This window comes from Hyperolius riggenbachi, chromosome 1 (assembly GCF_040937935.1).
Source record: "Hyperolius riggenbachi isolate aHypRig1 chromosome 1, aHypRig1.pri, whole genome shotgun sequence".
NCBI lineage: Eukaryota > Metazoa > Chordata > Amphibia > Anura > Hyperoliidae > Hyperolius > Hyperolius riggenbachi.
Genome location: NC_090646.1, coordinates 174,625,929 through 174,653,339, shown reverse-complemented (window position 1 = coordinate 174,653,339; position 27,411 = coordinate 174,625,929). Strand labels below are relative to the sequence as shown.

The following is a 27,411-nucleotide window of genomic DNA, read 5'->3' as shown; positions in this document are numbered from 1 at the left end:
TGAACAGCAGTACAACTGCCAAAATAGTAAGATGCCAGCCTCCCTACCCACTGCACCCTATTTTGTCACTTAGGCTACGTCTCCACTGCGATTGGCATGCGTCTTGTGAGACGCGATGCCGGCACAGCTGTGACACGAATTCGGATGCTCTGCTTTAACCCCCTTGCCGTTACAATTCTGGCGGCAAGGGGGCAGCGCAACACTTTTTTTTTTATTTTTTTATTTTTTTTATTTAAATCCTGTAGCGAGCCCAGGGCTCGCTACATGATAGCCGCTGACAAGCGGCATCCCCCTATCCACTCTGATCGCCTTCAGCGATCAGAGTAAGCAGGAAATCCCGTTCAGAACGGGATTTCCTGCTGGGCTTCCCCGGTCGCCATGGCGTCCGGGCGGGATGACGTCACCGACATCGGGACGTCAGAGGGAATCCCGATCCACCCCTCAGCGCTGCCTGGCACTGATTGGCCAGGCTGCGCAAGGGGTCTGGAGGGGGGGCGATCGTAGTATGCACGCAGCTAGCAAAGTGCTAGCTGTGTGCAGGAAAAAAAAATTTGAAAATCAGCCCAGCGGGGCCTGAGAAATCCTCCTACGCAGGTTACCCCGAGCTGGGCTCGGGATAACCGGCAAGGAGGTTAACTTCTATAGGCTGCCAAATTCCATCTGAATCTCCAATGAAGAGATGGACTGGACCAAAAACTGTTGGTTCTGTCAAGTTTTAACTGCCTACTTTTTTCACGATAGTGGTCCTTTAATGGGTTAAGGGGCAGATCCCTCATTAGCCATGGGTGGTTCCTGACTCATTTCAGTGTGTGTGTGTGTGTGTGTGTGTGTGTGTGTGTTTTTGTTTGTCTACACTGATCTAATGAAGGGGACCCGCCGTGGCCCCAAAACAACTGTTATAACCTTGTGTTGACTGATGTTATGAAGAATTAAAACACTTCAGCTTTGAGACTACCCTGATGTGCTAACCTGACTGTGGGCATTTTCTTTGCTTTGACTGATCTGTAGCATATCATGGCTCTGTGCCCACTGTTGCTCACAATTTTACTGTCGTATCCTGACTTGAACACAGGATAGACTTTGATCATTTTACAGAGAACATTTTGCAGGTCTGAGACCTCAGCTTGTAGGTTTATAGATAAGGGAAGCTGATTATGGTGCTGGGCATGATGTCTGGCCTCCAGGATGACCTCTGGGCTAAAATTGCATGATGAGTCAGTTTTGGCATTGTTCCTAATCACCATATGCATGCCTCATGTCATTGCTGGTGTGTACACGCAGCTGGGTACAAGGTGTGTTTTTTTTTTGTTTGTTTTTTTTTTTTTATCATTATTTAAGCCCATTCCATAATTATTGATGCTTTCATGAAGACAAGCAGGGGATGGGGACATTTAGTCCTGTTGGGAGCAATACATAATGTAAAAAGGAAATGGGCTGACGCTGGCTTAGCTGTTTAGGTTGGCAGAGTTGTACGAATCACAGCAATGGCTAAATAGAATAGTACATTCTTTGACAAGGACACAGATCCACCTGTACGTATTTGTGGTGTTGGTAGACTGTGTCTGTACAGATAATTGTTTTTAAAGGGAAATTATACTTTAGTTGGAAGAAAACAGAAAAAAAAATAGTCTATTTGTTTCAGTCCCATACTTGGCAAGTAGGAAGAAATGACTAGATGGAGGTGGTAGAACCTGCTGCAGTCACCTGACAAATTATGCAGTGATGAGGGCTCCTGCTCCGTGCAGCTAATTGATCGTGCAGAATAAGTTTGTGAGCAATATGTACATCAAAGTTCAAACACAGTAATGTTGCAGAAAAGTGCAACTTCAGCACAGTGGAAACTCATATCAAAAGAAAAGTAAAAAGTAGAAGAATTATCAACTTATTGCAGTTTATACAATACTGTAACATTTAACACAAACAATAAACAAAAATGTAAAATATATAGAATTATACTCTTCAGGTCTGACTCACTAAATTAAAAGTATAGGGGTAGACGTCCCACTTAACTTGGACCCAAATTTCTGACTCATAGCCAAGGGGGTGGGAGGGGGCGCAATTCTCAAACTTTGCAGAGCAAGACGCACGCACGCACGCACGCACGCACACACACACACACACACACACACACACACACACACACACACACACACACACACACAAATACTTTATGCAGTGCAGTTATTAAACCCTCCTGGTCCCCAAGTGCAGTCATCAACTTTACTGAAATGTGTTGGAGATGCTGTGAAGTGTGTGTGACTAGGCAATAGGTCCCTCTGTGATCAAAGCTGATGTATATAATGGTTGATCTGGCCATACATCGAGTAATGTATGGGCGTGCAACTATAGGACCAATTGCACAAGTGTTTAAACTTCGAGACTCTGTAATTAAAAAAAAAACCTCTGGGGGATACTTACCGCAGGAGGGGGAAGCCTCAGTATCCCAATGAGGCTTTCCCGTCCTCAAGCCTAGGGGATCTTGCGCTGCTCCCCCGATACCTCCTCAACAAGCTGGCTTGACAAGCGGGGATATGTACCTCTTGCGTTCTCTGCTCTACTGCACAGGCGCGAGCGGATCGTTTGAGCTTGTCTATTTTTGCCTTAGTCCAAACAAGGAGCTGCTAGTGCGCCTGCACAGGATCACAGTAGGTAAATATTTACCTCACCGCAGTTCGGGGGGTCCTGGCACTCGACGTGTGGGACGGAGGAGAACAGGGGAAGCCTTGTTAAGATCCAGAGGCTTCCCCCTCCCAAGGTAAGTAACCCCCAGAGGGTTTTATTCTAATTACAGAGTCTCTTTAAACATAATGAAAAGGTAAAAACTATGTATTAATGTCAGGTTACATAAGAGGTCAGTTGGACACAAGGAAAGAAAGGAAATCGTAGAGCCCAATATAGTATAGTATGTATTGGAATAGGGAGAAATATTAATTGTAAGCAAATATACTCACAAACCAGGGTTACCGCACAGGCAACCACTGTAAATGCAGGTGGGGAGATTAGGCCCGTCCCCACTCAGGACTAAGATGTCGCTCTCTGTAGATCAGGAAATGAGGGTCCACAGGGGTGGACACTGGTATTGTAGGAAGTGAACAGTGGCGCCAAAATGATAAAATATATACTAAAATTGTTATTGTTGGCGAGGTAGTGGTGAACTCACCATCCCCAAACAAAAAGGTAAAGATGACCAGCACTTGCCAATTCTTAAAAAGCAAAGTATTTAAGAATTAAAAGGTTTTTAAGAATTGGCAAGTGCTGGTCATCTTTACCTTTTTGCTTGCATCAAGTCTGCATTAGCCACACAGGCTTGCCTGAACCACCATCGGCGCCAATAGCAGCGTGGTACTAGGATACGGGCAATTCTGGATTGGGCTATGGTTACTTATAAGCACACATTTTGGGGGGATTTTTCCTAATAAAATTTACCATTTTTGACTTGAAAGTGAGTATGAACAATCTTTGATACTGTTTATCCACATCTGGGCAACTTTTCTTTGTGGTTTACTTGTTAGATATAGCCTTTATATATGGTATGCTGATATAGATATCTATAGTTATCCTTTGCTCTACAGCTTTTTGGTTACATGAATCAATCGTGGGTTGGGGGCTGCCGCATACACACTTGGTTATCCGCTGAGGCTTTTGTTTTCGGCTGGCTCAGCTGACTTTATGCTGGGAATACACAGATGGTTTTTTTGGCAGATTTACTTTCCGATCCTTTTTCTGATCTATTTCCATTCACTTCTATGAGAAAATCAATCAGACAAAAATAATCAAAATCAGATTGGACCTGTTGGAAATGATCTATCAAGCCATCTATCTGCTGAATAAACTTAAAGGGGAACTTCAGCCTAAACAAACATACTGTCATTAAGTTACATTAGTTATGTTAATTAGAATAGATAGGTAATATAATTTTTTACCCACCCTGTTTTAAAAGAACAGGCAAATGTTTGTGATTCATGGGGCTGCCATCTTTGTCATGGGGGCTGCCATCTTTTTGGTTGAAAGGAGGTGACAGGGAGCAGGAGACACAGTTCCAGCTGTCCTGTGTCCTGATTACCCCTCCCAGCTGCACATGCTAGGCTTCAAATGTCAAATTCAAAATGTAAAAAAAAAAAAAATTGTACCAAAACAGCAGAACGAGAGCAACATCATCAGAAATCCCGTCATGCTTTGCACAGCATCAGAGGAAAAAAGCCCGGGCAGTTTTCTTCTGTGCAGCTAAAAATGAGGCCTGGGTAAGAGAAACAAAGTTCTGATGCTGTGAAACTGTTAAAGAAACACTAGGCCTTTTCAGTGCTGCTGAGTCGATTTTTAGTCCGGAGGTTCACTTTAAGCCGCATCTACACGCGTAGATGCGGCTCCGATCCGGCGGCTTGATTAGCCACCGTATCGCCTCTTCCGCGTCCCCGCGCGTGCCTGCCGCGTCCCTGCTCGCTGCGCGTGCGCCGGATTCGATTCCCCGCTCGCCCCCGCCGGCGCTGCTTATCTTCCGCTCGATTCCCTGCCATTGTCCCTTCGCGGGGAGCGAGCAGGGAATCGGCGGTGCGGAGATCCGTCCTGTCGGATCTTATCAATCGAGCCGCATTAGCGGCTCGATTGATAAGGAACATCGGAGCCGCATCTACGCGTGTAGATGCGGCTTTGTGGTGTATTCCTAGCATAAGTCAAGTATGTGTACAATCCTTTAACCCCTGAGCTGAGGTCATTCTCTCATGTGAGAGCAGCTCTCCTAGATAACAAGTAAGTTTGCCAAGCCCTGAGGGGGGGCATTGTATATATCCATTGTTTTTTTCAGTTTGCCCAGTCCTCTGGTTTTTAGGTATTAAAGTCCAGAGCAGTGGTGATTGTATACAGGAATAGCCCTTTTCTATTGCAAATCCCGACCACTATCGTGCTGCGATTCTGAATGCGACTTGCAGTTTTTTCCCAAATCTTGCATCATGATTTTTAGTGCGTTCATCATTGTGTATAACGCAATTCTTTATTTTTTAAAACAAAGGGGTGGAGCTTCAGACCGCATAGGGAAATTACACGAAAATCACATACTACTGCTCTTAGGTAAAAATTGTCAAAGAGGTAAAGGGGCACCACGATAACAATGCTAATCGCGGCACTGTTGTGATTCCCAGAATGTCAACAAATCGTGTGCAATCTGATTTTCCGATCCTGTGTCTGACTTTGTTCGCAGGGGAAGTAGGTGATCTTTAAAATATACTGTGAGGCCTTATTCGCACCTAAAATCGCAAATGCAAGCGCTTTTTTTTCCCCCACCCGGTGCTCCACTGTGCGCTGCGTTTCTGGTAAAAGCGCTTTTCTAGGCGCAATTCCAGAGTGATTTTGTAATTCATTCACTGACTCAAGTCAGGAAGTGAACTTTGACCCGGAAAATAATAAATACAAAGTATGTATTCTAAAAAAGCGAACGCACTCACCACATAAAGCGGTTTTGTGAGTCGTTAGCGCGCTTCCTATACTCTCCATTATAGCAGAAACGCCCCAAAAATGGTACAGGCACCGCTTTGCTGAACGCACAGCGCATGAACTACATGGATATGAACCTTCTCATAGATTCATTGCACTAATGTTTTGTGGGTGATTTTAAAAAATCACCTGCGCTTGAAAAAATGCAGAAAACGCCCCTAGTGTGAATGAGCCCAAAGGGTTAATTGTATTCTGCAGCTGCAAAGAAGAATATTTGCCTTATCAGGCTGTGAATGCATTTAGGACAATGTCCAGTACTTTTGGCTTGCTGGTGGCTGATAAGGTATATTATAGATTTAGGTGTAAAAACCTCAGGGGGAACCGCATTCATAATGAACTATTGCCTGTGAGAGGTGTGTGTGCACGTGCTTCTGTGATTGTGCAGAAGGTATTATAGCTCTGTAAGCGGCAGCTCACAAGTCCAGGGAACAGAGGAACGCAGACAGCCTGTGAATTACAGCGTTCATAGTACAGACAGTGCCAGCAAGCAGTCAAACTGCTTTTCATTGTCACATGATGAATACCTCTCACATGACGGTCATCCAGCAGTCTGGCCAGTGATAACACAACCTTCCTGTAGAGGGTGGGGCTGAAGCTGAAGCCCTGCCTTCTGCCAAACATATGGCTCAGTCTTGTGACTGTTTAACAGTTTAATGTATAGCTGGATATTGGAAACCTGGGAAGCCATTGAGCCAGTGTCAGCAGTCGTACCTGTCAGTATGAGACCGTCTATTCTGCCTCCGAACCTGGAAACTGAAAGGACAAGCTCCGTCTTGCTGATCTGGGACAACTATTTATGTACTTATTATTAATTTTTTCTTCTTTTGCTGAAGACTGACGGTTGTCCTGCTTTTTAATGGGATAATATCGCGACTGAACCGATCTAGCTTTGTGGTTCATTTAATAAGATGTGTGGGGGCACACAGAGGGGGGGCACCAATGCTGGCTGCGCCTCAAAGAGACTGCGGAACAGATGGATTGCAACCTGCCTGCTAGCCAACAGGTGTAAAAACTATGACAGCAGAGCTATCAAAGGCAAACCTATGAATAATAACAATCATTGCTACACCGAAACTGGGACAAGGTAAAGCCTGTTCTTACACATGTCTTATTATATTTCACAATTTTATATCTATTTCTTCAAAACCTACCTGTGGTTTGTAATCCATTTACTTGTATTTTGTTTTTTGATACAAAAAGCAACAAATGTACAGAAATGTTCCAAGTTGTAATCAAGTAGCGTTAATTATAGTATGTAGGAAGTAGGCTCACCTTGCTGATTGTAGCTGGTAGTTTGTAGACTCTCACCTATGTTAGGAAGGGATTTGCTATGTATTCAATTTTTTATATTTTAGTGTTTTTTTAGTACTCTGTAGTCATAGTGTAATATACTTTGTACTTGATAAGAGACACTTCTTGAATGGACACGCCCTCTTAAAGCAGAGCTAAACTTGCCAAACTTTGCTTAGCGATTTATACTACCAACCCCTATACCCCCGCAACCCCTTCCCCCCCCCCCCCTCCCCCCAAATAGGGCAGACTGAAGAAGTCTCCCCCAGGTTTTGTCAGGACACCACCTCTCAGGACTCTTTCATGCACAACACCTCAAAGTCAAACGTGATAGTAAATCGCCAGAGGGAGTGATTAGAAAATGCACAGTTTAAAAGGCATCCCATAATAATAGAATCATGGAAGCAAGGGTTTATATGGAAAGCCTATACAGCAGATGACAAGCATGCATTTCACTTATGTTGTTGTAGGAATGTGATGGGTTATAGCTTTCTAAACTCCCCCCCCCCCCCCCCCCCCTTCCTTTGCATAAAATGCCCCTTCAATTACATTTCCCATCACCTAACCTTAAACGGAACCTGAGATGAATAGGGATAAAAAATTCATACATACTTGGGGCTTCCTTCCGCCCCCTCCATCCTGATCGTTCCCTAGGCGCCATCCTCCGCCTTCTGTATCCTCCATTAGGGCTCCTGGCATCTTCGGCTGTTGGGGCTTCCTGCGCATGCGCGGTCTGGCCACGTGTGCCCGCCCCGATCGCCGGTAGCTTTCTGCGCAGGTGCAGAACTCTCCTGGCTGGGGGAGTGCGCACAGCCAAACTGCGCTTGTGCTTACTGACCGAAGATACCGAGACTCGTTACAGAAGATCAAGGAGGCAGAGGATGGCGCAGAGGGAGTGATTAGGCCAGAGGGTACATCTCTGGTACACTTTAAGGCTCGTACACACCTACCAACTATCATCCAAACTTGTCTGTTGGAAGATAAGTTGTGTGTGTTTGGCTGGCAAACAACCAGATCACCAACTAATAACAGGTTGTTTTCCAGATCCAACCGGAGGATTGGTTTGTCCAACTATCATGCAGGTTGGAACGTGTGTACAAGTCTTTTGAACAACTTTATTGTTTTTGAATGCAGACATGTTGTGCAGTTTGTCGATTAGCTTGCATGCATAGACTGTATGTGAGTTGGTTGTTATTTGGCGTGTGTGTACGTACTTGTCATGTAAACAACTTGTTGTATGGTTTGTCTTGTTGTGCATTACATTGTACGTGTGTATGAGCCTTTAACCTAGAGTTTGGTCACCAGATCTGCAGCTGTATTCTGGGTCATTAAATCACAACATCTTGAATGCAAGGGATTAGCATAACATCCAGACATGAAATAGTTTTCAAAGGTCATTATCCATGTCCATCCTGCTACAGTTTTTAGGCCACGTTCGTAGTGGTTTAGTGTAATGGCTGCTTTGTAATGTGGCTTTCTGAGCTGCAATAAACCAACTCGGTGATGTTCACAGTGCAGCTGGAGGGTTGCAGCATCATAACGCACTGTGTGTAGTGACATTACCGCTAAATGCGTGTGTTAACAGTCAGGCTGATGCATCATTTTCAGTGACTGTATGCTTTACTGTACCCAACGCAACACGAGCATAACGCTCAGCGCCACTGTCCCGTTCCATTGCATTGCGTTCCTGCTGTCATAAAGAACATCTACATAACAATGTGATTTGTAATGGTTAGTACTGTGACTTGGCTACATGCTGGAGTGGTTTTGTTTGACTTCTACTTTTGCTGTAAGATGCTGATGACTTAACAGGCAAGTGCAGAAATACCGGATGCCAATTGCCTTGTTCAGCTGTTATGTTAATTAATGACTCTAGACAGCTACTTCTTACTCTGGAATTCAGAAATAAAATAAAGTAACATTTATTTTAAATGATTTTAAAATGGTTGATGGTTATTTTTCAGATACCATTTACATGTAAATGAGCAAATGTGGTGAAAAATGTTAGTGCATACAGAAGTGGTCACTGGTGAAGACTGGATAGGACTCAATATTACCCAGACCTCTGACAGGGCACCTTGCACTGGCTCTCAGTATTTACTGCCTCCACAAGTTTCATGACCTTCTCAGAACTTTCGATTACAATTTTGTATCTTTCTAAAGCTGGCCGTACAATGTATCAATTTTTTTTCCCACTGATTAGATGTTCAATGCAATATAAATTCTGACTCTAACAGATTTGTTCATAGCCAAGGCATAACCAATTGATATCTGATTAAATTTAAAGGGAACCTGAAGTGAGGAAAATAATTTAAAATAAACACATGACGTAGCTGCAAATGAATATTGCATACTAACCTCACGTTCAGTTCCTCTCAGAGGTTCACCATTTTCTTCTTACAGTGATCCCTTCCAATTCTGACAATATTTTTTCAGAACTGAAATAGACCAGTTGCTGTCAGTTATATATCAGCAGCTGTCAGTTACAACTGAATGTACAAGGTAACGTTCATGTTTCCCTATAGCTCAAGTGGGTGATATTACAGTTTAACAGTGTGCTGACCAGGAAGCTGTTAGGGGGTAATGGCCATTTTTAAAATGGAGGACTGAGAAATCCATTGGTCACAGAGGACAAATGGGACGCTGAAGAGGAGAAAGAGATTGAGACGTAGTCTACATAGGAGGAAAGTATGACCTGTGTATGGTTATTTTGACTTTTTATCTTCAGTTCAGGTTCTCTTTAAGGCCTGGTGCATACCAGAGGAGTTTTTCTGAGCGTTTTGAGTTTTTAAATCTGCTGCTAATGTTATCCTATGTGTCTGTGCACACTGGAGCAATGAGGTTTTGTAAAAAAAAAAAAACCATAGCATTACATTGGGAAGAGCTTTTGAAACCTCTAAAAGCTCTTCCCAATGTAATGCTATGGATTTTTTTTACAAAACCTCATTGCTCCAGTGTGCACAGACACATAGGATAACATTAGCAGCAGATTTAAAAACTCAAAACGCTCAGAAAAACTCCTCTGGTGTGCACCAGGCCTTAATCGGACAGTGATTGGGAGTGCCCGTTTGTATGATCCATGCTAGCAGGCACACACAGGGTACATGGACTGCAGTTACGCACAAGTGGAATCCACATAGCTTTATACTGCATCAGACAGTACAAAGCTAGCATGGGTGCAATCAGTATTATATTAGAGCTGAAATCTTGTCTGATATCCTAGTGTGACATCATGTGACCCGAGCCTTGCTGTTTATGCTGCTACACTTTGTTTATTCTGCTTCCATACACGGTAATGGTGACTTGTTTAACGTCTCTGTTCTCTTCTGTCAAAATGTTTGCCACGACCAGGTTGTATGGCATACTTTTTGGATACTGAGAAGGAAGATCAGACTGAACTGAAGATGCAGTGCTGGCCACAAAGGGTCTTGGCATATTGGAGAAGTGGGTTGAGTCAAATGACTTGTGCCTATTGGGTCACATGACTTGTGCCTGTAGGGAAAGGCTAGCTTGCGCGCCTTCTCCCTTGTTGATGATAAGGAGAGGAGTAATTTCTTTAATGAAATTGCACATCTTTACAAGAAACGGAACCAGACGAGCACTGGGCACTTTCAATATGTGTATTGCAAAGAACTACTGGGGTGCAAAGCTTAAATAGGAGGTGGAGTCTAAATCCTCTTTCACATGGTTGGCTGAAGGCAGTCAATGCACTGCCTATCAGCTGTTACCATGCACTGGCCGGACACTTGCTAGCGCTTGGAAAGGCAGCCACCACATTTTCACATCTGAAACTTGCATGTTTTTGTATTTATTTATTTTTTGCCAGATAGCTATTCAATGAGACGCAAATAATACCGAGTTGGTGCCGGATTATGTATGCAGCTTGAAAAATGCTCCAATCGAATCTCACCTTGACAGGATTAGAGAACTAAAATTTCAAGCTGCATAAAATTTGCCTCATCCTACAGAATTATTTTCATTTCATTGATCATCCCTGCTGGCGGTCTAAGGGTTGGAAGCCACTGGGGAGGGTTTTTTGCAGCATTTTGGGATTGCAAGCGATTCCCAAAAAACGCTTTGCCAATGAAAGTGAGTGAAGGGGAACCCACTAATGCGATTGCGATTAGCGATAGTCGCAGGACATGCAGCATTTTAAGTGTGTTAGCGCTCAATGCAAATTATATAAGCGCTGCCTAAATTGCTCATGAAAGCAATTATACAGCGCTTTGCGTTGGGGGACAGAGCGATTAGCTTTAAATAAAACTGTAATATACTTACCGGGTCTCTGTATTTCCTTTTTCCGTCCGTAACCCCACCCCCAAAGGAAGAGATCACAGGCACTTCTCTGCTGGGTCCTAGTGAAGCGCCTAATACCTCTTCCTTTAGGGGGCAGGGCTACGGACAGAAGGAGGTCTGGTAAGTATAATAAAGTTTTTTTTGTTTTTTTTTAAAAAGGCGCAAATCGGAAGCGCTGTACATATTAATGTCCAGTGCTTTAAAATGTTGGGTAATCACTGTTGCAAATGCCCTAGGAATCGCTACACACAGCGCTGCGGCAATTTTAAAGTGCTGCAGCCATTCCTAGTGGGTCCCAGGCCTAAAAGGCATTCAGGAGGCTGAACTACACAAGTGTGCAGTTCAGCATTCCATGTGTAAGAGACCTAAAAGGACAACTGAAGCAAGAGGGACATGAAGGCTGCCATATTTATTTTAAGCAATACCAGTTGCCTGGCTATCTGCTGACCCTCTGCCTGTAATACTTTTAGCCATAGACCCTGAACAAACATGCAGATCAGGTGTTTCTGACATAGTCAGATCTGACAAGATTAGCTGCATGCTTGTTTCTGGTGTGATTTAGACACTTCTGAAGTGATGTAGATCATAAGGGGTGCTAGGCAACTGGTATTGTTTAAAAGGAAATAAGGCAGCCTCCATATTTTTCAAGCTTCGAATTTGTATTTGGCATGTACAAGCCCTAACTTTTATCTTCTGTGCACAGAAAGGAATTGAAGCGCAAAAGCTAGTTCATGTTTGCACACAAGAAGTCAGCTGCTTCTCTCTCATTTTCCCCTAAATCTGATCTGGTGAGAACTTGTAATCCTACATCCATACAGATGCTGGTGTACATGCACACTGGATTAAAGTTACAATTAAGCTCTTTTATTTTTATTTTTCTTCCTTCCTTCAGTTGCACAGTTTTGTATGCATACACTTGGGCATATCAAATTCTTGCGTTGCTGGCATGATTCATCCTGTTCCGAGGTTTCGAATTCATGCACATACCGGTATGCACTGTAAGAAATAGTTTACTAGTAAGACATTTTTAAGCATGCTTTGTTAACCGGGACTACCTTTTTGTTTTAGAACAAGATGGGGACTGTAGGTTTGTTCTTGACCTGAATCTGTCTATAAGTGGAAACACTGTGCCCTGTACCTTTTATGCCCCTTCTGTGCTTCCAGTGTGCCCCTCTGTCACCTCTGTTCTTCTGTGCTGTCACTGTCCCCCATCTGTGCCACTTGGCCCCCTCTTTCCCACTGTCACCTCTGTCCCCCTCTGCACACAGTGCACCGCAGAAAAATGTCGTTTGTTTTTTGGTTTTTTTTTTCTTTTTAAAAAAAGAACAGCGTTTTTTTGCCTTGTTCCCACAGAATCAAATGGCAGGCAGTTCGTAAGTAGAGGACTGGGGTATATGTGTTATATTTACTGGGGTGTATGGTTTTAACGTATGCTGGGGTTTTTGTTGTTGTTGTTTGTTTTTTGTTTTTTTTTTGCTTTTTTATTTTTTACCTTACATTTTTTTTAGCTATTGTTGACTATGATGACTTCCTGTGCGGATGTCAGATTTTGCTTGGATGGATTGAACAGCAGTTTCGCTGCTCTCCCATCCTATTATCACCCACAGGAGGTAAGGCCCGTACCTATCACACGATTTTCCCGACAAATAGCGTGTTTTTGTTTTTTGTTTTTTTCCTGAGCGATCGCTTTGTGGTAAAGGCGCGCGATCACGCTAACAACTTTGAGCGACATGTGCCGCAATCGCTTGAAGACTCGTTCGTGCCCTTGTAACGTCGCCTGATGTTGCATATACCCACCGGCAGGAAGATGAATCTGAGATCGCTCATCATGGACCGACGTATCTGGATCCATCTTCCTACATTGCTGTGGTGAGTATGTATCTTTAGTCAGAAAGGGGCTGTGAAAGGGGCATCTGCCGATCTCTTCCTGTGGACATGGAGCTGACCCTGCTCATAGGCAGTGGGTGTGGCCAGGTGATTGCTCTGTGCACAGGAAAAAATGCTCAGTCTAGAAGCAGCTCCATACCTTGTGCACAGATCTTAGGGCCATGTGACTGATTTTTCTATGGAACAGTTGCATCAAATATAAAGACTATATCACCGAAAGCATTGCCCCCTATTCACCTTTAGTAACCGCAAAAATATGGGAGGGTGAGCTGGGGCTTCAAAACACAGTAATCATTGTAGCTAGTGGCTGAGTTGTATCAGAATTTGTATTCCTTCAAAGTCTTTTTTTCGTGGTTATAAACCTTTGTGATTTATTTGGAAACAATTTGATGTATCTGTGTTGATCAGTAGGATCATAAATACCAGTATGTATACAGATCTAAGAAATTGGTTCTGAACCTGCTCACACAATGCTGGGAATACACTTAAAAGATGTGGCAAATGATCAATATCTATTTCCCAGAACGTCCTCCTGACAGCACCCCTCCTATGAGACTTGTCTCCCTCCCAAACTTTGGACAGGAAGCTAGAAGATACAAATTTGCATAACAGGCAGGCAGGAGTAGTATATAAAGATGTTACTCACAAAAGGTATTCAGTTGTTTTTCCTGTCCCGGACGGGACGCTTTGAGAGGTCTCCAGGTGCTACTACGTCAGGCGGCGAGTGCAGCGTGCAGCGCGGGCATAGTAAGGCTGAGCAGGGGACTCAGCTGGTCCAGCGCACAGCGTGGAGGAGGCTTCTCCTAGAGATGCGGGAGCTTTATGGCGGCAGGAGCGCGAAACCGGAAGTTCCGGGTGGAAGTGACGTCATGCGCATGCGTCCCGCATGACGAGTCAGCTGACGGCATAGCGGCAGGGGCCGCGGCGGTGTTAAGATTGACTTCAGCTGCAGGTAATTAACAGGGGTATATATATGTGAATGTTAGCCACGATCACCATTGCTGTCGGTGATCATGGAGGACGCTGTAGGCCCTTCTCCTCTGACTTCTGCGGAGTCTGGCGCTATCCCCTCTCTGGTGAGCTGTAATTTTTCAGACTTTGAGGGAGTTGATTTGTAATCATAGGTCCACCTTGTAAGGCTGACAGTCTGTCTTTATTTCTTTTTAGCCTAAAGCCCCAAAAGGTGATAAAGACAAAGACAAGGCTGTGTCTCAGCAAGGTCAAGGGGGACAATCTTCTGGTAGAACTGAGAAACGCTGTGTTATGTGCAACTCTCGCTTCTATTCTTCCTCTACGAAGAAACTGTGCCAGTCTTGTAGAGAGAAGGTGGTAAAGGAGGAATCCCCAGTGGTATTTAAAGAGAAACTCCGACCAAGAATTGAACTTTATCCCAATCAGTAGCTGATACCCACTTTTACATGAGAAAAATAATGATTTTCACAAACAGACCATCAGGGGGCGCTGTATGACTGATTTTGTGCTGAAACCCCTCCCACAAGAGGCTCTGGTACCGTACGGTACTCTGGGCAAACTGTCACAATGTAACAATGTTCAGACAGGAAATAGCTGTCTGTTAAAGCCAGACCAGCTAGAAACAGCTCCATAATCTGCCCACAGTAACAATGTCACCATGTAATACATGTCAGAATGTGAATCTGGGAGAGGAAAGATTTTACAATGAGCAAACACTGACTAAATCATTTATACATAATTATGGTAAAAATGAAGCACTTTTTTTATTACATTATTTTCACTGGAGTTCCTCTTTAAGGACTTGATGGGATGGATGCGGTCTGAGATGGCCTCGGCCATTAAAGAGATAAAGGATTCAGCAATGGCGGAATCTACAGTTCCTTCTACTTCTGCTGCTGATACTGTGCCTGCTCCCTTACCAGCCCCGATGATTGAGGGGCACAGTCAGTTAGAGGCTTCACCTCAACAAGTTGCAGCTAAACGTAAAAGAAAGGATAATGAATCAGGGGATTCAGATTTATCTGGAGAGGAAGGAGAGATTTCATCTTTGGAGGAGATTTCTGGGGAGGAGGAGGAAAACCCAGAGGTTACTCAGAAGTTTGCTTTCGCACCCAACTTAATGAAAGACTTGTTGTCGGCAATGCAAAATACTATGGGGATAACAGTGGAGCGGAAATCTTTGACCCCCTTGGATCAGATGTACGTGAGTTTGGCGGAACCCCAGAATTGTTTCATCCCAGTCCATTCCTCTCTAAAGTCAATGATTGGGAAGGAGTGGGATGACCCTGAAAGGAGGGCATTTTGGCCCAAGTCTCTTTCTCGTCGTTATCCTTTCAGTCCGGAAGATCAAAAATTCTGGGGTCCGGTTCCCAAACTGGACCCGTCGTTTTCAAGGGTGTCGAGAAAATCCGATTTGCAGTTTGAGAACTTTGGGAATTTAAAAGACCCCATTGATAAAAAGATGGACAATCTGTTGCGTAGAGCTTGGGAGTCAGCATCTTTAACATTTAAACCAGCAGTGGCATCCACGGCAGTGGGACGATCCCTTAAAGCTTGGCTCACGCAGACTCAGTCTAAGATAGCTTCGGGGGTGCCCAGAGAAGAAATTTTAGAGGACTTTCCAGATTTGTTTAACGCTACTAATTACTTAACTGATGCAGCGGATGATACGGTTAAATTAACGGCCAGAACAACTGCCCTTGTCAACTCGGCAAGGAGAGGTATATGGGTAAAAACATGGCAGGGGGACAATTCGTCTCGCTCCAAGTTGTGTGGTTTGCCCTGTGAAGGTGAACTGTTATTTGGTTCAAAGCTAGACCAGACGCTAGAGAGAACCTCAGATTATAAGAAAAATTTTCCGACCAAAAAGAGAGCTTTTCAGTACAGGGGCCCAGCTCGCAGCGGCAACAAGGAACCTGAGGCAAAGATCCCACCTAAAAAGAAGTGGATTCCAAATAGAAACCAAAAAGGGAAGGCTCTTTTTCCCCGGTCCAACCAACCCAATAAGCAATGACGCCAGTATTCCAGTAGGGGGAAGGCTTTCCCACTACTACGAAACATGGTGCCAGCGGGAGTATCCCCCACCCCTGCAGTATGTGGTAACTCCACAGCCAAAATCACCAGACCAAAGGAAGGCATTACAGGAGGAGGTTGCTTCCCTTCTGGAAAAAAGAGTGATCCGAGAGGTACCATCCTGCCAGAGAGGCCAAGGGTTCTACTCACCAGTTTTTCTGATAAAAAAGCCTCAGGGAGCCTTCAGATTTATTCTAAATTTAAAGGGGTTGAACAGGGCCGTAAAATACAGGAAGTTTCGAATGGACAATGTGAAGTCTGTAATAACCCTGTTGCAAAAAGACTGTTTTCTAGCTTCTCTGGACCTCAAAGATGCCTACCTGCATGTACCAGTTCATCTAGAGTCCCAGCAATTCCTAAGATTTGCAATTCACCTACAAGAAGAGGTAAGACATTTCCAATTTAATGTGTTACCTTTTGGGCTAGCTTCATCACCTTGGCTGTTCACAAAGGTGATGGCAGAAGTTTTGGCAGTCTTGAGGTGTAGGTCCATTAACATCATTGCTTACCTAGATGATTTATTGATTTGGGGTAATTCTTTACAGTCTGTAAGTGATCAGGTTAAGATATGCATTGATAGTCTAGAGTCTTTAGGCTGGTTAATTAACTGGTCAAAATCGGCGCTAATACCCAGCCAATCTATGGAATATCTGGGGTTTATTTTTTCCTCCCGCCAGCAAAGAGTATTTCTCCCGGAAAGAAAAGTTTCGGCAGTACTTAATTCTGTTCTTTCTTTTCAGAAATCAAGGTCCATCAGTATAAGAAAAGCCATGGCACTTCTCGGTCTGTTAAGCTCAGTCTTCCCTGCAGTACAATGGGGTCAATTCCATGCCAGGAACCTGCAGTTGTGGATACTAAGGAGCTGGAACAGGAACATTTCAGCACTAGAAAGGAAGATTCTGATCCCATACGGTGTGAAAGTGTCGTTAAACTGGTGGCAGGAACTGTCTCACCTATCGGAAGGCCGCATGTGGTTTTTTCCAGTACAAAGAATCATAACGACGGATGCCAGTACGTGGGGGTGGGGCGCTCACATGGACTCTCTACCAGCACAAGGGCAGTGGTCCAGGGCTATGGCAATAAGATCCTCCAACAGCAGAGAACTGGAAGCAGTATGGAGAAGCCTTCAATTCTTCAAGGATCAAATCAATCAGTGTCATGTCCTGATCAGGTCCGACAACAGCAGTGTAGTGGCTTACCTGAATCATCAGGGAGGAACAAGAAGTCGTCGGTTGTGGTCTCAGACAGCAAGGATTCTGCATTGGGCAGAGAGCAACTTAACATCCGTCAGAGCAGTTCATTTGAAGGGGACTTGCAATGTTGTGGCAGACTATCTCAGCAGGTCAGCGATATTACAAGACAAATGGTCTCTGAATCCAGAAGTATTTGTTCAGATCAGCCAGGCATGGGGCACCCCTGCAGTAGACTTATTCGCAAGGAGACAAAATTCAAAGTGTCTAAAGTTTTGCTCCCTGTATCCAAAGGACAATCCGTGGGAAATAGACGCTTTCTCGATAGAGTGGCGGTTGAACCTGATGTATGCATTTCCCCCAATACCTCTGATATCAAGGGTTCTGAACAAGATTATGCAGGACAGAGCACAAGTAATTCTCATAGTACCTTTTTGGCCGAAAAGACCGTGGTTTGCTCTGTTACAGAATTTAGCGATGTGTCAACCAATAATGTTACCAGTCAGAACAGATTTGTTGTCGCAGGGCCCAGTTCTTCACCCGGACTTCAAGCGTCTTCACCTTTCAGCATGGAGATTGAGTGGGGAATCCTGAAATCAAAGGGGTTTTCGGATAAACTTTCTGAAACGTTAATACAATCCCGCAAGAAGGTGACGAGGCAGATTTATCAGAAGACATGGAAAATTTACTGTGAATGGTGTACAAGGAAAGAGAAGGATTCTAGACTTTCCGCCTCAGCTCTGGAATTTCTTCAGGATGGATTTCAGATGGGGTTAAGTTCCAGCACTCTTAAAGTTCAGACAGCAGCTTTGAGTGTATATTTAGAGAGAAGATTAGCTCAGGAGGAGTTTTTTCTTCGTTTTTTTCAGGGAATTAAACGTCTCAGGCCTGTGGTGATATCTAAGGTGCCCCCTTGGGACTTGAATGTGGTGTTACAGAGTCTTTGTGAACATCCCTTTGAGCCTCTGGATCAGATTCCAGATAAATTTCTGACGTTGAAAACGGCCTTTCTTCTGGCAATCACCACAGCCAGGAGAGTCAGCGAACTTCAGGCCTTATCCATTAAGCCACCTTATTGTACCATCTCGGAGGATAGGATTACTCTACGTCCAGACTTTGCATTCCTTCCTAAAGTGACTTCAAAGTTTCATCGATCTCAGGAGATCTTTCTGCCATCATTCTGTGATAAACCAACTAATGAAAAGGAGAGGAAGCTTCATTGTTTGGATGTTAGAAGGTGTATCCTTCATTATCTTGAAAGGACTGCATCTTGGAGAAGATCAGATGCCTTGTTGGTGCTGTTTGCGGGGAAATTCAAGGGGAGGCAAGCCTCTAAGACATCAATTGCAAGATGGATCAGACAAACTATCACCGCGGCTTATCAGACTCAAGGGAGGCCTTTACCGACCTCAATTAAAGCTCACTCCACAAGAAGTGTATCAACATCTTGGGCAGAGAGGGCAGGCGCCTCGATAGAGCAGATTTGCAGAGCGGCCACCTGGTCCAGCCAAAATACGTTTGTCAAACATTATAGACTAAACTTATTAGCCAATACTGATCTAGCATTCGGAAGAAAGGTGTTGCAGGCAGTAGTCCCTCCCTAACTTATAATGTTCTTGTTTATCGTCTCATAGGAGGGGTGCTGTCAGGAGGACGTTCTGGGAAAGCCAAGCTTACCTCGGGTAATGTCTTTTCCAGTAGTCCGAGTGACAGCACCCCTCCGGCCCACCCTAATAAAGGGCATAATTAAATTAATCGTTTCAGCAGCATTTGGTGTCCGTGTCTTTTTTTATAACTGAATACCTTTTGTGAGTAACATCTTTATATACTACTCCTGCCTGCCTGTTATGCAAATTTGTATCTTCTAGCTTCCTGTCCAAAGTTTGGGAGGGAGACAAGTCTCATAGGAGGGGTGCTGTCACTCGGACTACTGGAAAAGACATTACCCGAGGTAAGCTTGGCTTTTGCCACATTGCCCTATTAGGTAATGGGTCAGATCTCTGTAGAAATCCAATCTAATATGCTTGCTGCAGCTGCAAGCTTTGTACTTCTTTACAAGGCTAGGAAGCCTCTCTTGTACTGCAGAGCTCTTGTAGTGCTGTTGCGTTAGTACAGAGCTCTTTTAGCTTCTCGGCCTTTTGGCTAAGATCAAGTGTAGTATCTGTTCTTATCAGTTGGGTAACCTTGGGGGACCTGGAGGGATGGCACAGTGGCAGTGTGTCCCGCCTAGTCATAATTCCCATGGTCTGGTGGAATGGATCTACTCCTGGTCGAGGCTGAATGGCTGAGGGCTTTGCTTAGGCGTACTGCCCCTGGAAGTGGCGCTCCAGGTGCACCTGAAAAAACCTGAGATGTGGCAGATCTCAGGCGGAAGTAGGGTGCTTTGGTCTGTACTGCCCATATGCAAAACCAACTAACGCAGCTCCCCGGCCTTTTGGCTAGGGAGAGTGCGGAATTTTTATCACTCCGGCCGCAAGGTCGGGGCCAGCTTGCTGGCACGGGGACTTCGGTTCCCACCCGGCTCCCTCTCGGGGGAGCCACCCAGACCATGTGGACACGGTTGCCACATGGCCAGGCCCTTTGGGTAACCACTGGGCGCAGTAGGGGTCTTCCTCGGAGGACCCCAGGATCCTTCAACCCCTCGGGTGTTGGAGGATGCCACCCCCTGAGCCGAAGGCAAAGGGGGAAGGTTCCCTTCGGGGAACAACCGGAAGGGCCCTGCAGCATTGTGGGGCCCGTGGCTACTCGTGCACGTTTTGTGGGGGTGCTTTAGGGCACTCACGCTTTTTCCGTGCACGGGGCTAATAGCCTTGCTTACCCGGGACCTCTGTTGCATGCAACAGGGGCCAAGAAAGCTTAAAAAAAAAAAAAAAAAAAAAAAAAAACACCAGTACAGAGCTCTTGTGGTGTTGTGACACCGGCACAGAGGTATTATGCTGGTCAAGGAGGCCTCATTTTTTTTAAAAACAGGATTCTATTAGCAGGGATGGGATCACAAGTAATCACAAGTCCGTAAGGACTTGAATTCGTAATTAAAATGAGCGGTAATTGCCGCAGCTGTGTGGCTGGATAAGGGGATATTTACCCACAATTCCGCCATCCTGCTAGTGCTCCAAATAGCTTGCATGCATCCTATTGGACCCATTTGCAAGCCTTACTACGTGCACTTTCTCCTTCAAACCGGAAGGAGGAAGTGCGCCGCAGACGTCCAATAGGAAGCATGCAAGCTATTTGGAGCGCAGGCAGGAGGGCAGAATTTTGGGTAAATAACTCCTTATCCAGCCGCACAGCTGTGGCAATTATGGCTCATTTTAATTACGAATTTGTGAGTCCTTCCCTATCTATTAATTTCAGTGTGTTGTGGTTTTTGTTTGTATCTTATGTAAGGTGTAATCTATTAAACATTGGTTAACTTTTGGTTGCAGACAGTGTGGTGCCTGTCACCACTGGGGTTGTCATAGACCGGTCACATTACACCTGGCAGCCCCAGCCAAGAAAAAGTCATGTACTTATTGTGCAGTCCTTGTTTTAGTTTTGTTTGCAATGTTTTTTTCTGGCCAGGTGCTTCATTTCAGTCATGTATAATTTGTGAATGAAATGTCTCTTCTCCTGAGAGAGGTGATCAGCAGAGGAAGAGGCAGGAATTGGCCGGTACGAGTGCTGACAGAAGGTGAATGCAGGGTAATATGGGTGCGCGGTATATTGTGAACAGCACCTAGACAATGCAGCATAGAAGTGCAGCCATTAGTCTGTTCAGCAGCTTTTGTCATGAGGGTAAGGGGGGGTGGCAGCTCGTAGTCATCTGATAGTCTTGTGCTTTGGAATAAACCCCAAATAAAGGTGCGAGCATTGGTAGTTCACAGCACACTGGGCAGCTCTCTGGCCATGCATAGATGAAACTGATGCAGTTTATGGAGAGGTATTTGTGTTTTTACTTGACATTTGTTTGTTGTGTCTCAGCAGACCCAAAGTTGCTTATTTAGTGACTGTACCATGCATTGTATGTATAATTACACTGCTGTTTGTTCTTCTTTGAATACTAAGGCAATGATTTAATTCAATCCCACAGTATTCATTTATTGCAATCCATGTGATCTCTGCTGCTTTGATAAAGGAAATGCATGAGCTATATATAGGCATTGTGCTTTCATGCCAGGATATGACCTTTTGCCAATTTCTGCTTTTATATTTGTCTCCCGATTACATATGTTACTAACAAATCATGTACGCTAAAGTTATTTTGTTTTAAAGTTGTAGAGGGCACAGTGCCCAACAACCAAAAGTGATCTGCAGTTTATTATGTTTGGATACTGGTAGGATCATTCTGCCACTAGATTTGTTAAAAGGTTCAGAAACCGCTGTATGATGAGTCATATGAGAAAACCCTCAGACCCAATCTAATTAGGGGGGAAATACCAAGGCCCGTTCATACTTGTAACATTAGGTTGTTGTTTAATCGCACCGCAATGTTCCCGAAAGGTGCGACCATACAAGACAAACAGTATATACTCTCATATAAGACGACCTGCGTATAAGCCGACTCCAACTCCTCAGTTTATGAAACCACGACTCCTACTCCAAGTCCGACTCCGGGTATCCAAAATGGCTCAGACTCCTCGACTTCGACTCCTTAGTCTAATACTTAACAGGGCTGTGGATTTTGTACAAAAATCATCGGACTCCTGACTCCGACTCCTCAGTTTATGAAAGCAACTACTCCGACTCCAACTCCGGGTGCCCAAAATTGCCCCAACTCCGACTCCACAGCCCTGTAAGCCGAGGTATCCACTTTTTTCCTTTGGAAACCAGGAAAAAGTGACTCCTGTATAAACTCCCCCCACCCCCAGTATAGTTTCTTCCACAGTAACCAGATGTGCCCCCAGTATAAGTCAGTTCCCCTCCCCATAACCAGATGTGCCCCATGGATGATACAGCTGTGTCTCAAGACACCACTAGTTGGCGTCATAGATAAGAGACTGCGATTGCCGCACAGGAGGAATCCCCAATCATTGCACTGCTGACAGGTCGCTTGCACACTCCTCTCCACAAGCCAGTGCACAGGTAGTCTAGAGCAGCGCCCACTGCACACTATGTTGGGGGGCACGGACACAGCAGGGACCCAGCTGGCAAGAGCAGGATCACTAGTGCAAGATCCTTGCGCTCCTCTGCCAGTAACCAAACCTGTTCCACCATCCATTCTGCTCCACTGACTCTCATATAAGCCGGGGGGTTAACTTTTCAGCACATTTTTTTTTTTCTGCTGAAAAATTAGGATTATACGCGAGTATATAAGATGAATGAAAAATATACCTAGCTTCCAGGCTAGATGGAACTCTGATGTGGCCTTTCAGCATTTCCTCATCTGAAAATCTCGCACGTGTACAGGTATTCCATACACCAGGTCATGTCTTGTTAAAGCACAGGTGTCAAACACAAGGTCTGCGGGCCGAAAGTGGCCCCTCGGGATATGTATGTATATATGTATATATATTAGTACAAAGGCTGATAAAACAAACACATCTCTTCCCCAGCAGCCTCTCCCCTGTAACGTTTACGGTACTTGCTCCAGCGCTGTGTTGTGTCTTTTCTGTTATTGCCAGAAGCTGCATACCTCCTGATCATGTGACCTGTATTTAGAGGTTTGCTGCATAGAACGTGTGTCTGTCAGGAAGATTGGAACAGGTAAATATTAAACTGCTCCACTGCGCTACTTTTGCAGAAGGGGAGGAGCAGCCCCCCATGGTCCCTATAGTTACTCCACATACTTACCGTAGTTTGAGACTGTTCAATAAATGTTGAATGATAAATCTTGAATCTTAATAGACATTGTTTTACATTTTGGCCCCTTACATGATTTAGTCTGTGCTAAAGGGTGAAGCAGAGTATCCTCGGATGCCTTCTGTGTCTGCATCGGAGAGTTATTTGGCTTTTTTTTTCTGCATTTTAGTAGAATAGCTTTTTGATCACAACTCCTCAGAGTAGAGCATTTTTGAGTAGACTTCTCTGGACCGATGAGAAGACTGTACTAGTTTTAATATTGTGCCCATTTATTGCTAAGTAATCTTACCGTGCTGTAGCAGAGGCATCTGAATGATCTCTGCATCTTTATGCAACATGATCATGACCTCAATGCACAGCTGAAATCATAACTGTCTCCAGTAAAGAGTCAAAAGGGTAACAGATGGCGTGACCTGACAGAGTTCCAGTCACCACATACTCATGTTAATCTGGGATCACTTGCAGAGACTCGCACCAGTTCCCGGGGATGCTCGGAACCACTTACACTGTGAGCTACTGTACTTCAGAAAGTTCCTGCACGTTTATGAAAGGGAATCGCTTCGAAACTGCTGTAAACCTGATTAGTGCTGCACTGGCCAAAACAACTTACAGTAAGAGAAGCCAGCGCACAGGACTAGTGACACATACCAATGGAGTGCTGCTTTACCAAGAAGCACTGCAACAGCATTTTTGCAATTTGATGGTATTAAAGAGAAACCGTAACCAAGAATTGAACTTCATCCCAATCAGTAGCTGATACCTCCTTTTTCCCATTAATAATCTATTCCTTTTCACAAACAGATAGTCAGGGGGCTCTGTATGGCTGATATTGTGGTGAAACCCCTCCCACAGTGTGATGTCAGGACCATGGTTCTCTATGGCAGACCTGCAAGGCTATGTGTATGGGACAATACATTTTTGCACTTGTTCCTAAATGTCTGTGTGCGGACTCCTTCTTCTTCGAATTATTTTACTGAGCAGCCTGGGAGTCTAGCACCAGCATCCACACGCATTGGTGTGCGGTTCTTCTGCTGGAAGGACCATGGTTCTGACATCACACTGTGGGAGCCTTGTTGCATTGTGGGAAATACCAGCTGTTTACAGCTATTTCCAACTGCCAAAAAAAAAAAGCAAGCAGCATCTCCTTCCACTGACGTCACCTGCCAGCAGTAAAAATGTCACCATGTGATAAATGTCAGAATGTAAATCAGGGAGAGGAAACATTTTGCAATGGGCAAACACGGACTAAATCATTTATACATAATTATTGTAAAAATGAAGCACTTTTTTGATTATAATATTTTCACTGGAGTTGGTCTTTAACAATTTCTGTTTCAATCTGCAATAATCCATGTTGCTAAAACTGTACTGTCTTGCAACCATGGCTACAGTTTACCTGTGCTCTGTTAGGAATACTGTTGCCTTGACACTTGAGACCACTTGTAATTGCAAAACGCTAGCGATTAGGGCTAGCGTTTTGTACTGGTGATTTTTACTACAATTAATATGGTAAAATCACTGTACACTCTTGTGATTTTTGAGTGATCGCCATTGGCGCTTTTTAGCATTCTAATTGCGATTACTCTAAAATTGCATGCAGCACGTTTTGCGATTGCAGGACTTTGCCAACGGTTGGCAGCAGTGAGAGCAATGCCATATGCTTAATATTGCGCTAGTACTTTAAAAAGCGATAGCGATCGCTGGTGATTCAGCGATTAGTGGCAATTCTCCGCTAATCGCCCCAGTGAGAACAGGCCCTTACAACTAGATACTCAAGTAATTAGCTGCCTTGGAGACTGGCAGCAAACTAGGGCACTCCTCTCTGCCAGTCTCTGTGAGAAGCTCTGTTGGATTACTAGGTTTTTGTGTGCAAATTAAACAAATGTCGTTTAGGCTGAAATACTGTTGGCAATGGAAGGATGTATTACCAAATGTGGAGTTTTTCCTTTTTAAAGGGAAAAGGTAATCACATCAAATATTAATTTACATTGTTTTTACTGTATAAACTGCAACTGTGTCTGTATGCTATTGCAGCTTTTTGTCATGTGGTTTCAACACATAGAACAAATGCTGAAATACAGTGTATTTAACACGTAACTTTCCAATCTGCAGATTGTGTATTAAAGAACCTTCATTTTGTTTGCTGTATTTCCTAGGATGAGTCTCCATACTAAAAAACTGCCCTCCTTCTGCTAAGACCTTTACTCAGTGCTGTAGTATACCGGTATAAACCTGTATGTAGCTGTATATAAATATATGTATTTCCTGTGAAGCCTATTGTTGTTGTTTTCAGCTCTTCTTACTGTATGTAAATAGAAACCTGACTGACCAAATTCCATGTTTTCATTCACAGCTGGCCTTGTTCAGAGTTCGATTTGAATTGCATTCGCTTGATAGTTTACCAGGACTGTGAAAGAAGAGGCAGGCAGGTCTTGTTTGATTCCAGAGCAGTTTGTGAAATAAAAGATGAAACCACCCAGGTGAGAATAGAAAAGCACCCTTTATGATGGGTCTACACATTCTTCTGTTTGCTGCACATGCTTACATTTCTTCCTTATGATTTTACCACGAATCATGCTAGGGTTGTCATTGCTTCTAACATTGTGGTAGATTAAGGCTTTACTAAGCCCCAATTAAATAAAGCGGACCTGAACTCAGAAATTCCTCTCTGCTCTAAAAGATGCGCAACAGCATAATAACCTTTAAACAAAAAAAGTCTTTGTTACAGCTGATATAGTTTCTAAGGGCAACAATGGTTAATTTGCATATATTCAGCAGTGATGCACTGGGAGACATCACTGAGCTCACTCCAACCTGAATTATCACAAATTCTTTCTCTTTTAAGAAAGCAAACTTTTGTTTTACAGCAGATACAAATCTTAAAACAAATCTGAACTGTTTCTACTTCCTGATTCATGGAAGCAGACATGTTAACATCCTGTGCTTTCAAATGAGCTTATCGGAATCCTTTATTTTGCCAAGTACAAAGGGGGGAATGGTTTTGGCTCATACAGGTTCTGGAAGGATGGGGGGGGGGGGGGGGGGGTTAATGTCCGAAAGTGAAGAGCCGAGGCTGCCATACTATGCCGCCACCAGTCACTCTTGGCAATCATCTGTCATCCCTAACGAGACCTTGAGGGGGGGGATTAGCCTAGGGAGGCGAAGGTCCAGCAGTGATGACCCAGTTCTCCATGAAAGAGACCAGCAGTGATGGCTGACGCTGTCAAGGATCCCGATTGTGGACATCTGCCATCACCGCCGTGGCAGTCATGTGACGCATGGGGAGAGATCAGATTACAACTTGTGATTAGACACAAATGAGGGGCAAATTAAAAAGGCTAAACACTCTAAATACATACAGGGTACATTTCTCTGTTTTCATTATGTCCTGTGCAAAAGTTCAGGTCCACTTTAAAGAATATTAAAAATAAAAAAAAGGTCCTAATTTATGGATTCATGCTCTTTTTACAGTATTTGTAATCTGTGAGTGCAATATTAGGGATACTTTGTGGTTATGGGAGAGATGAAGACCTTTTCTGACCAGTGTGTGAATTTAGCTGCTGGAGGCACACATGTAGAATGCTTTCCTTTTAGCAGGAGATTTTTGCTAGGAGTGCACTGACAGGACTACAGTATACACAAGTACTGTACCTGATTGACTTTTTGTTTGCTGTAACTGCTTATTTTTAAAGTACAAGATGCTGTCCTCTGTACATATATTAGGAGCCTCTCGCTCTTTACCCCCACCACCTACACTCTCTCACACACTCTCACTCACTCACTCACTCACTCTCACACACTCACTCTCACTCACTCACTCTCACACACTCACTCTCACACACTCACTCTCACACACTCACTCTCACACCCACACACTCACTCTCACACCCACACACTCACTCTCACACCCACACACTCACTCTCACACCCACACACTCACTCTCACACCCACACACTCACTCTCACACCCACACACTCACTCTCACACCCACACACTCACTCTCACACCCACACACTCACTCTCACACCCACACACTCACTCTCACACCCACACACTCACTCTCACACCCACACACTCACACACTCTCTCACTCCCTCTCACTCACTCTCACTCATTCTCTCACTCACTCTCTCACTCACACTCTCCCTCACACTCGCACACTCTCCCTCACACTCGCTCACACACTCGCTCACACACTCTCTCTTACTCATCTTCTTATTGTGTACTATTTTTCTGTAAAATGGGATCTCAGAACATATTTGAATAGTTCAATTTGCTCTGTAACAAGCTGCCTTACCACTACACAAGAATCCAAGTCACTAAAAGTATATCTGTTATTACAGTACATTACGCATGTCATTGTAGTAAACTGTACATGAGATGTGTCCCCTTGGCCAGGTGTAGCTAACATGCAGTAGGATCAGTAGCAGTGGTGGC

The 27,411-nt window shown here is 44.2% G+C and overlaps 1 protein-coding gene and 1 pseudogene across 5 annotated transcripts in view; both read left to right on the top strand.

Moving 5' to 3' along the window:
* FNIP2 (folliculin interacting protein 2) overlaps nucleotides 1-27,411 on the top strand; it is a 128,335-nt gene that overhangs the window by 48,947 nt on the left and 51,977 nt on the right. For 2 of the 5 annotated variants that reach the window (XM_068278857.1, XM_068278856.1), the window contains exons 1-2: nucleotides 6,105-6,571; nucleotides 25,327-25,453. In XM_068278857.1, the coding sequence (XP_068134958.1) occupies nucleotides 6,396-6,571; nucleotides 25,327-25,453 (303 nt within the window). In that variant the 5' untranslated portion in view covers nucleotides 6,105-6,395. Of the gene's footprint in view, nucleotides 1-6,104; nucleotides 6,572-21,033; nucleotides 21,115-25,326; nucleotides 25,454-27,411 lie in introns of those variants that run through there. The other 3 variants (XM_068278860.1, XM_068278858.1, XM_068278859.1) reach the window with 2 other exon arrangements.
* Nucleotides 19,318-19,460, top strand: LOC137533110 (U2 spliceosomal RNA; annotated as a pseudogene).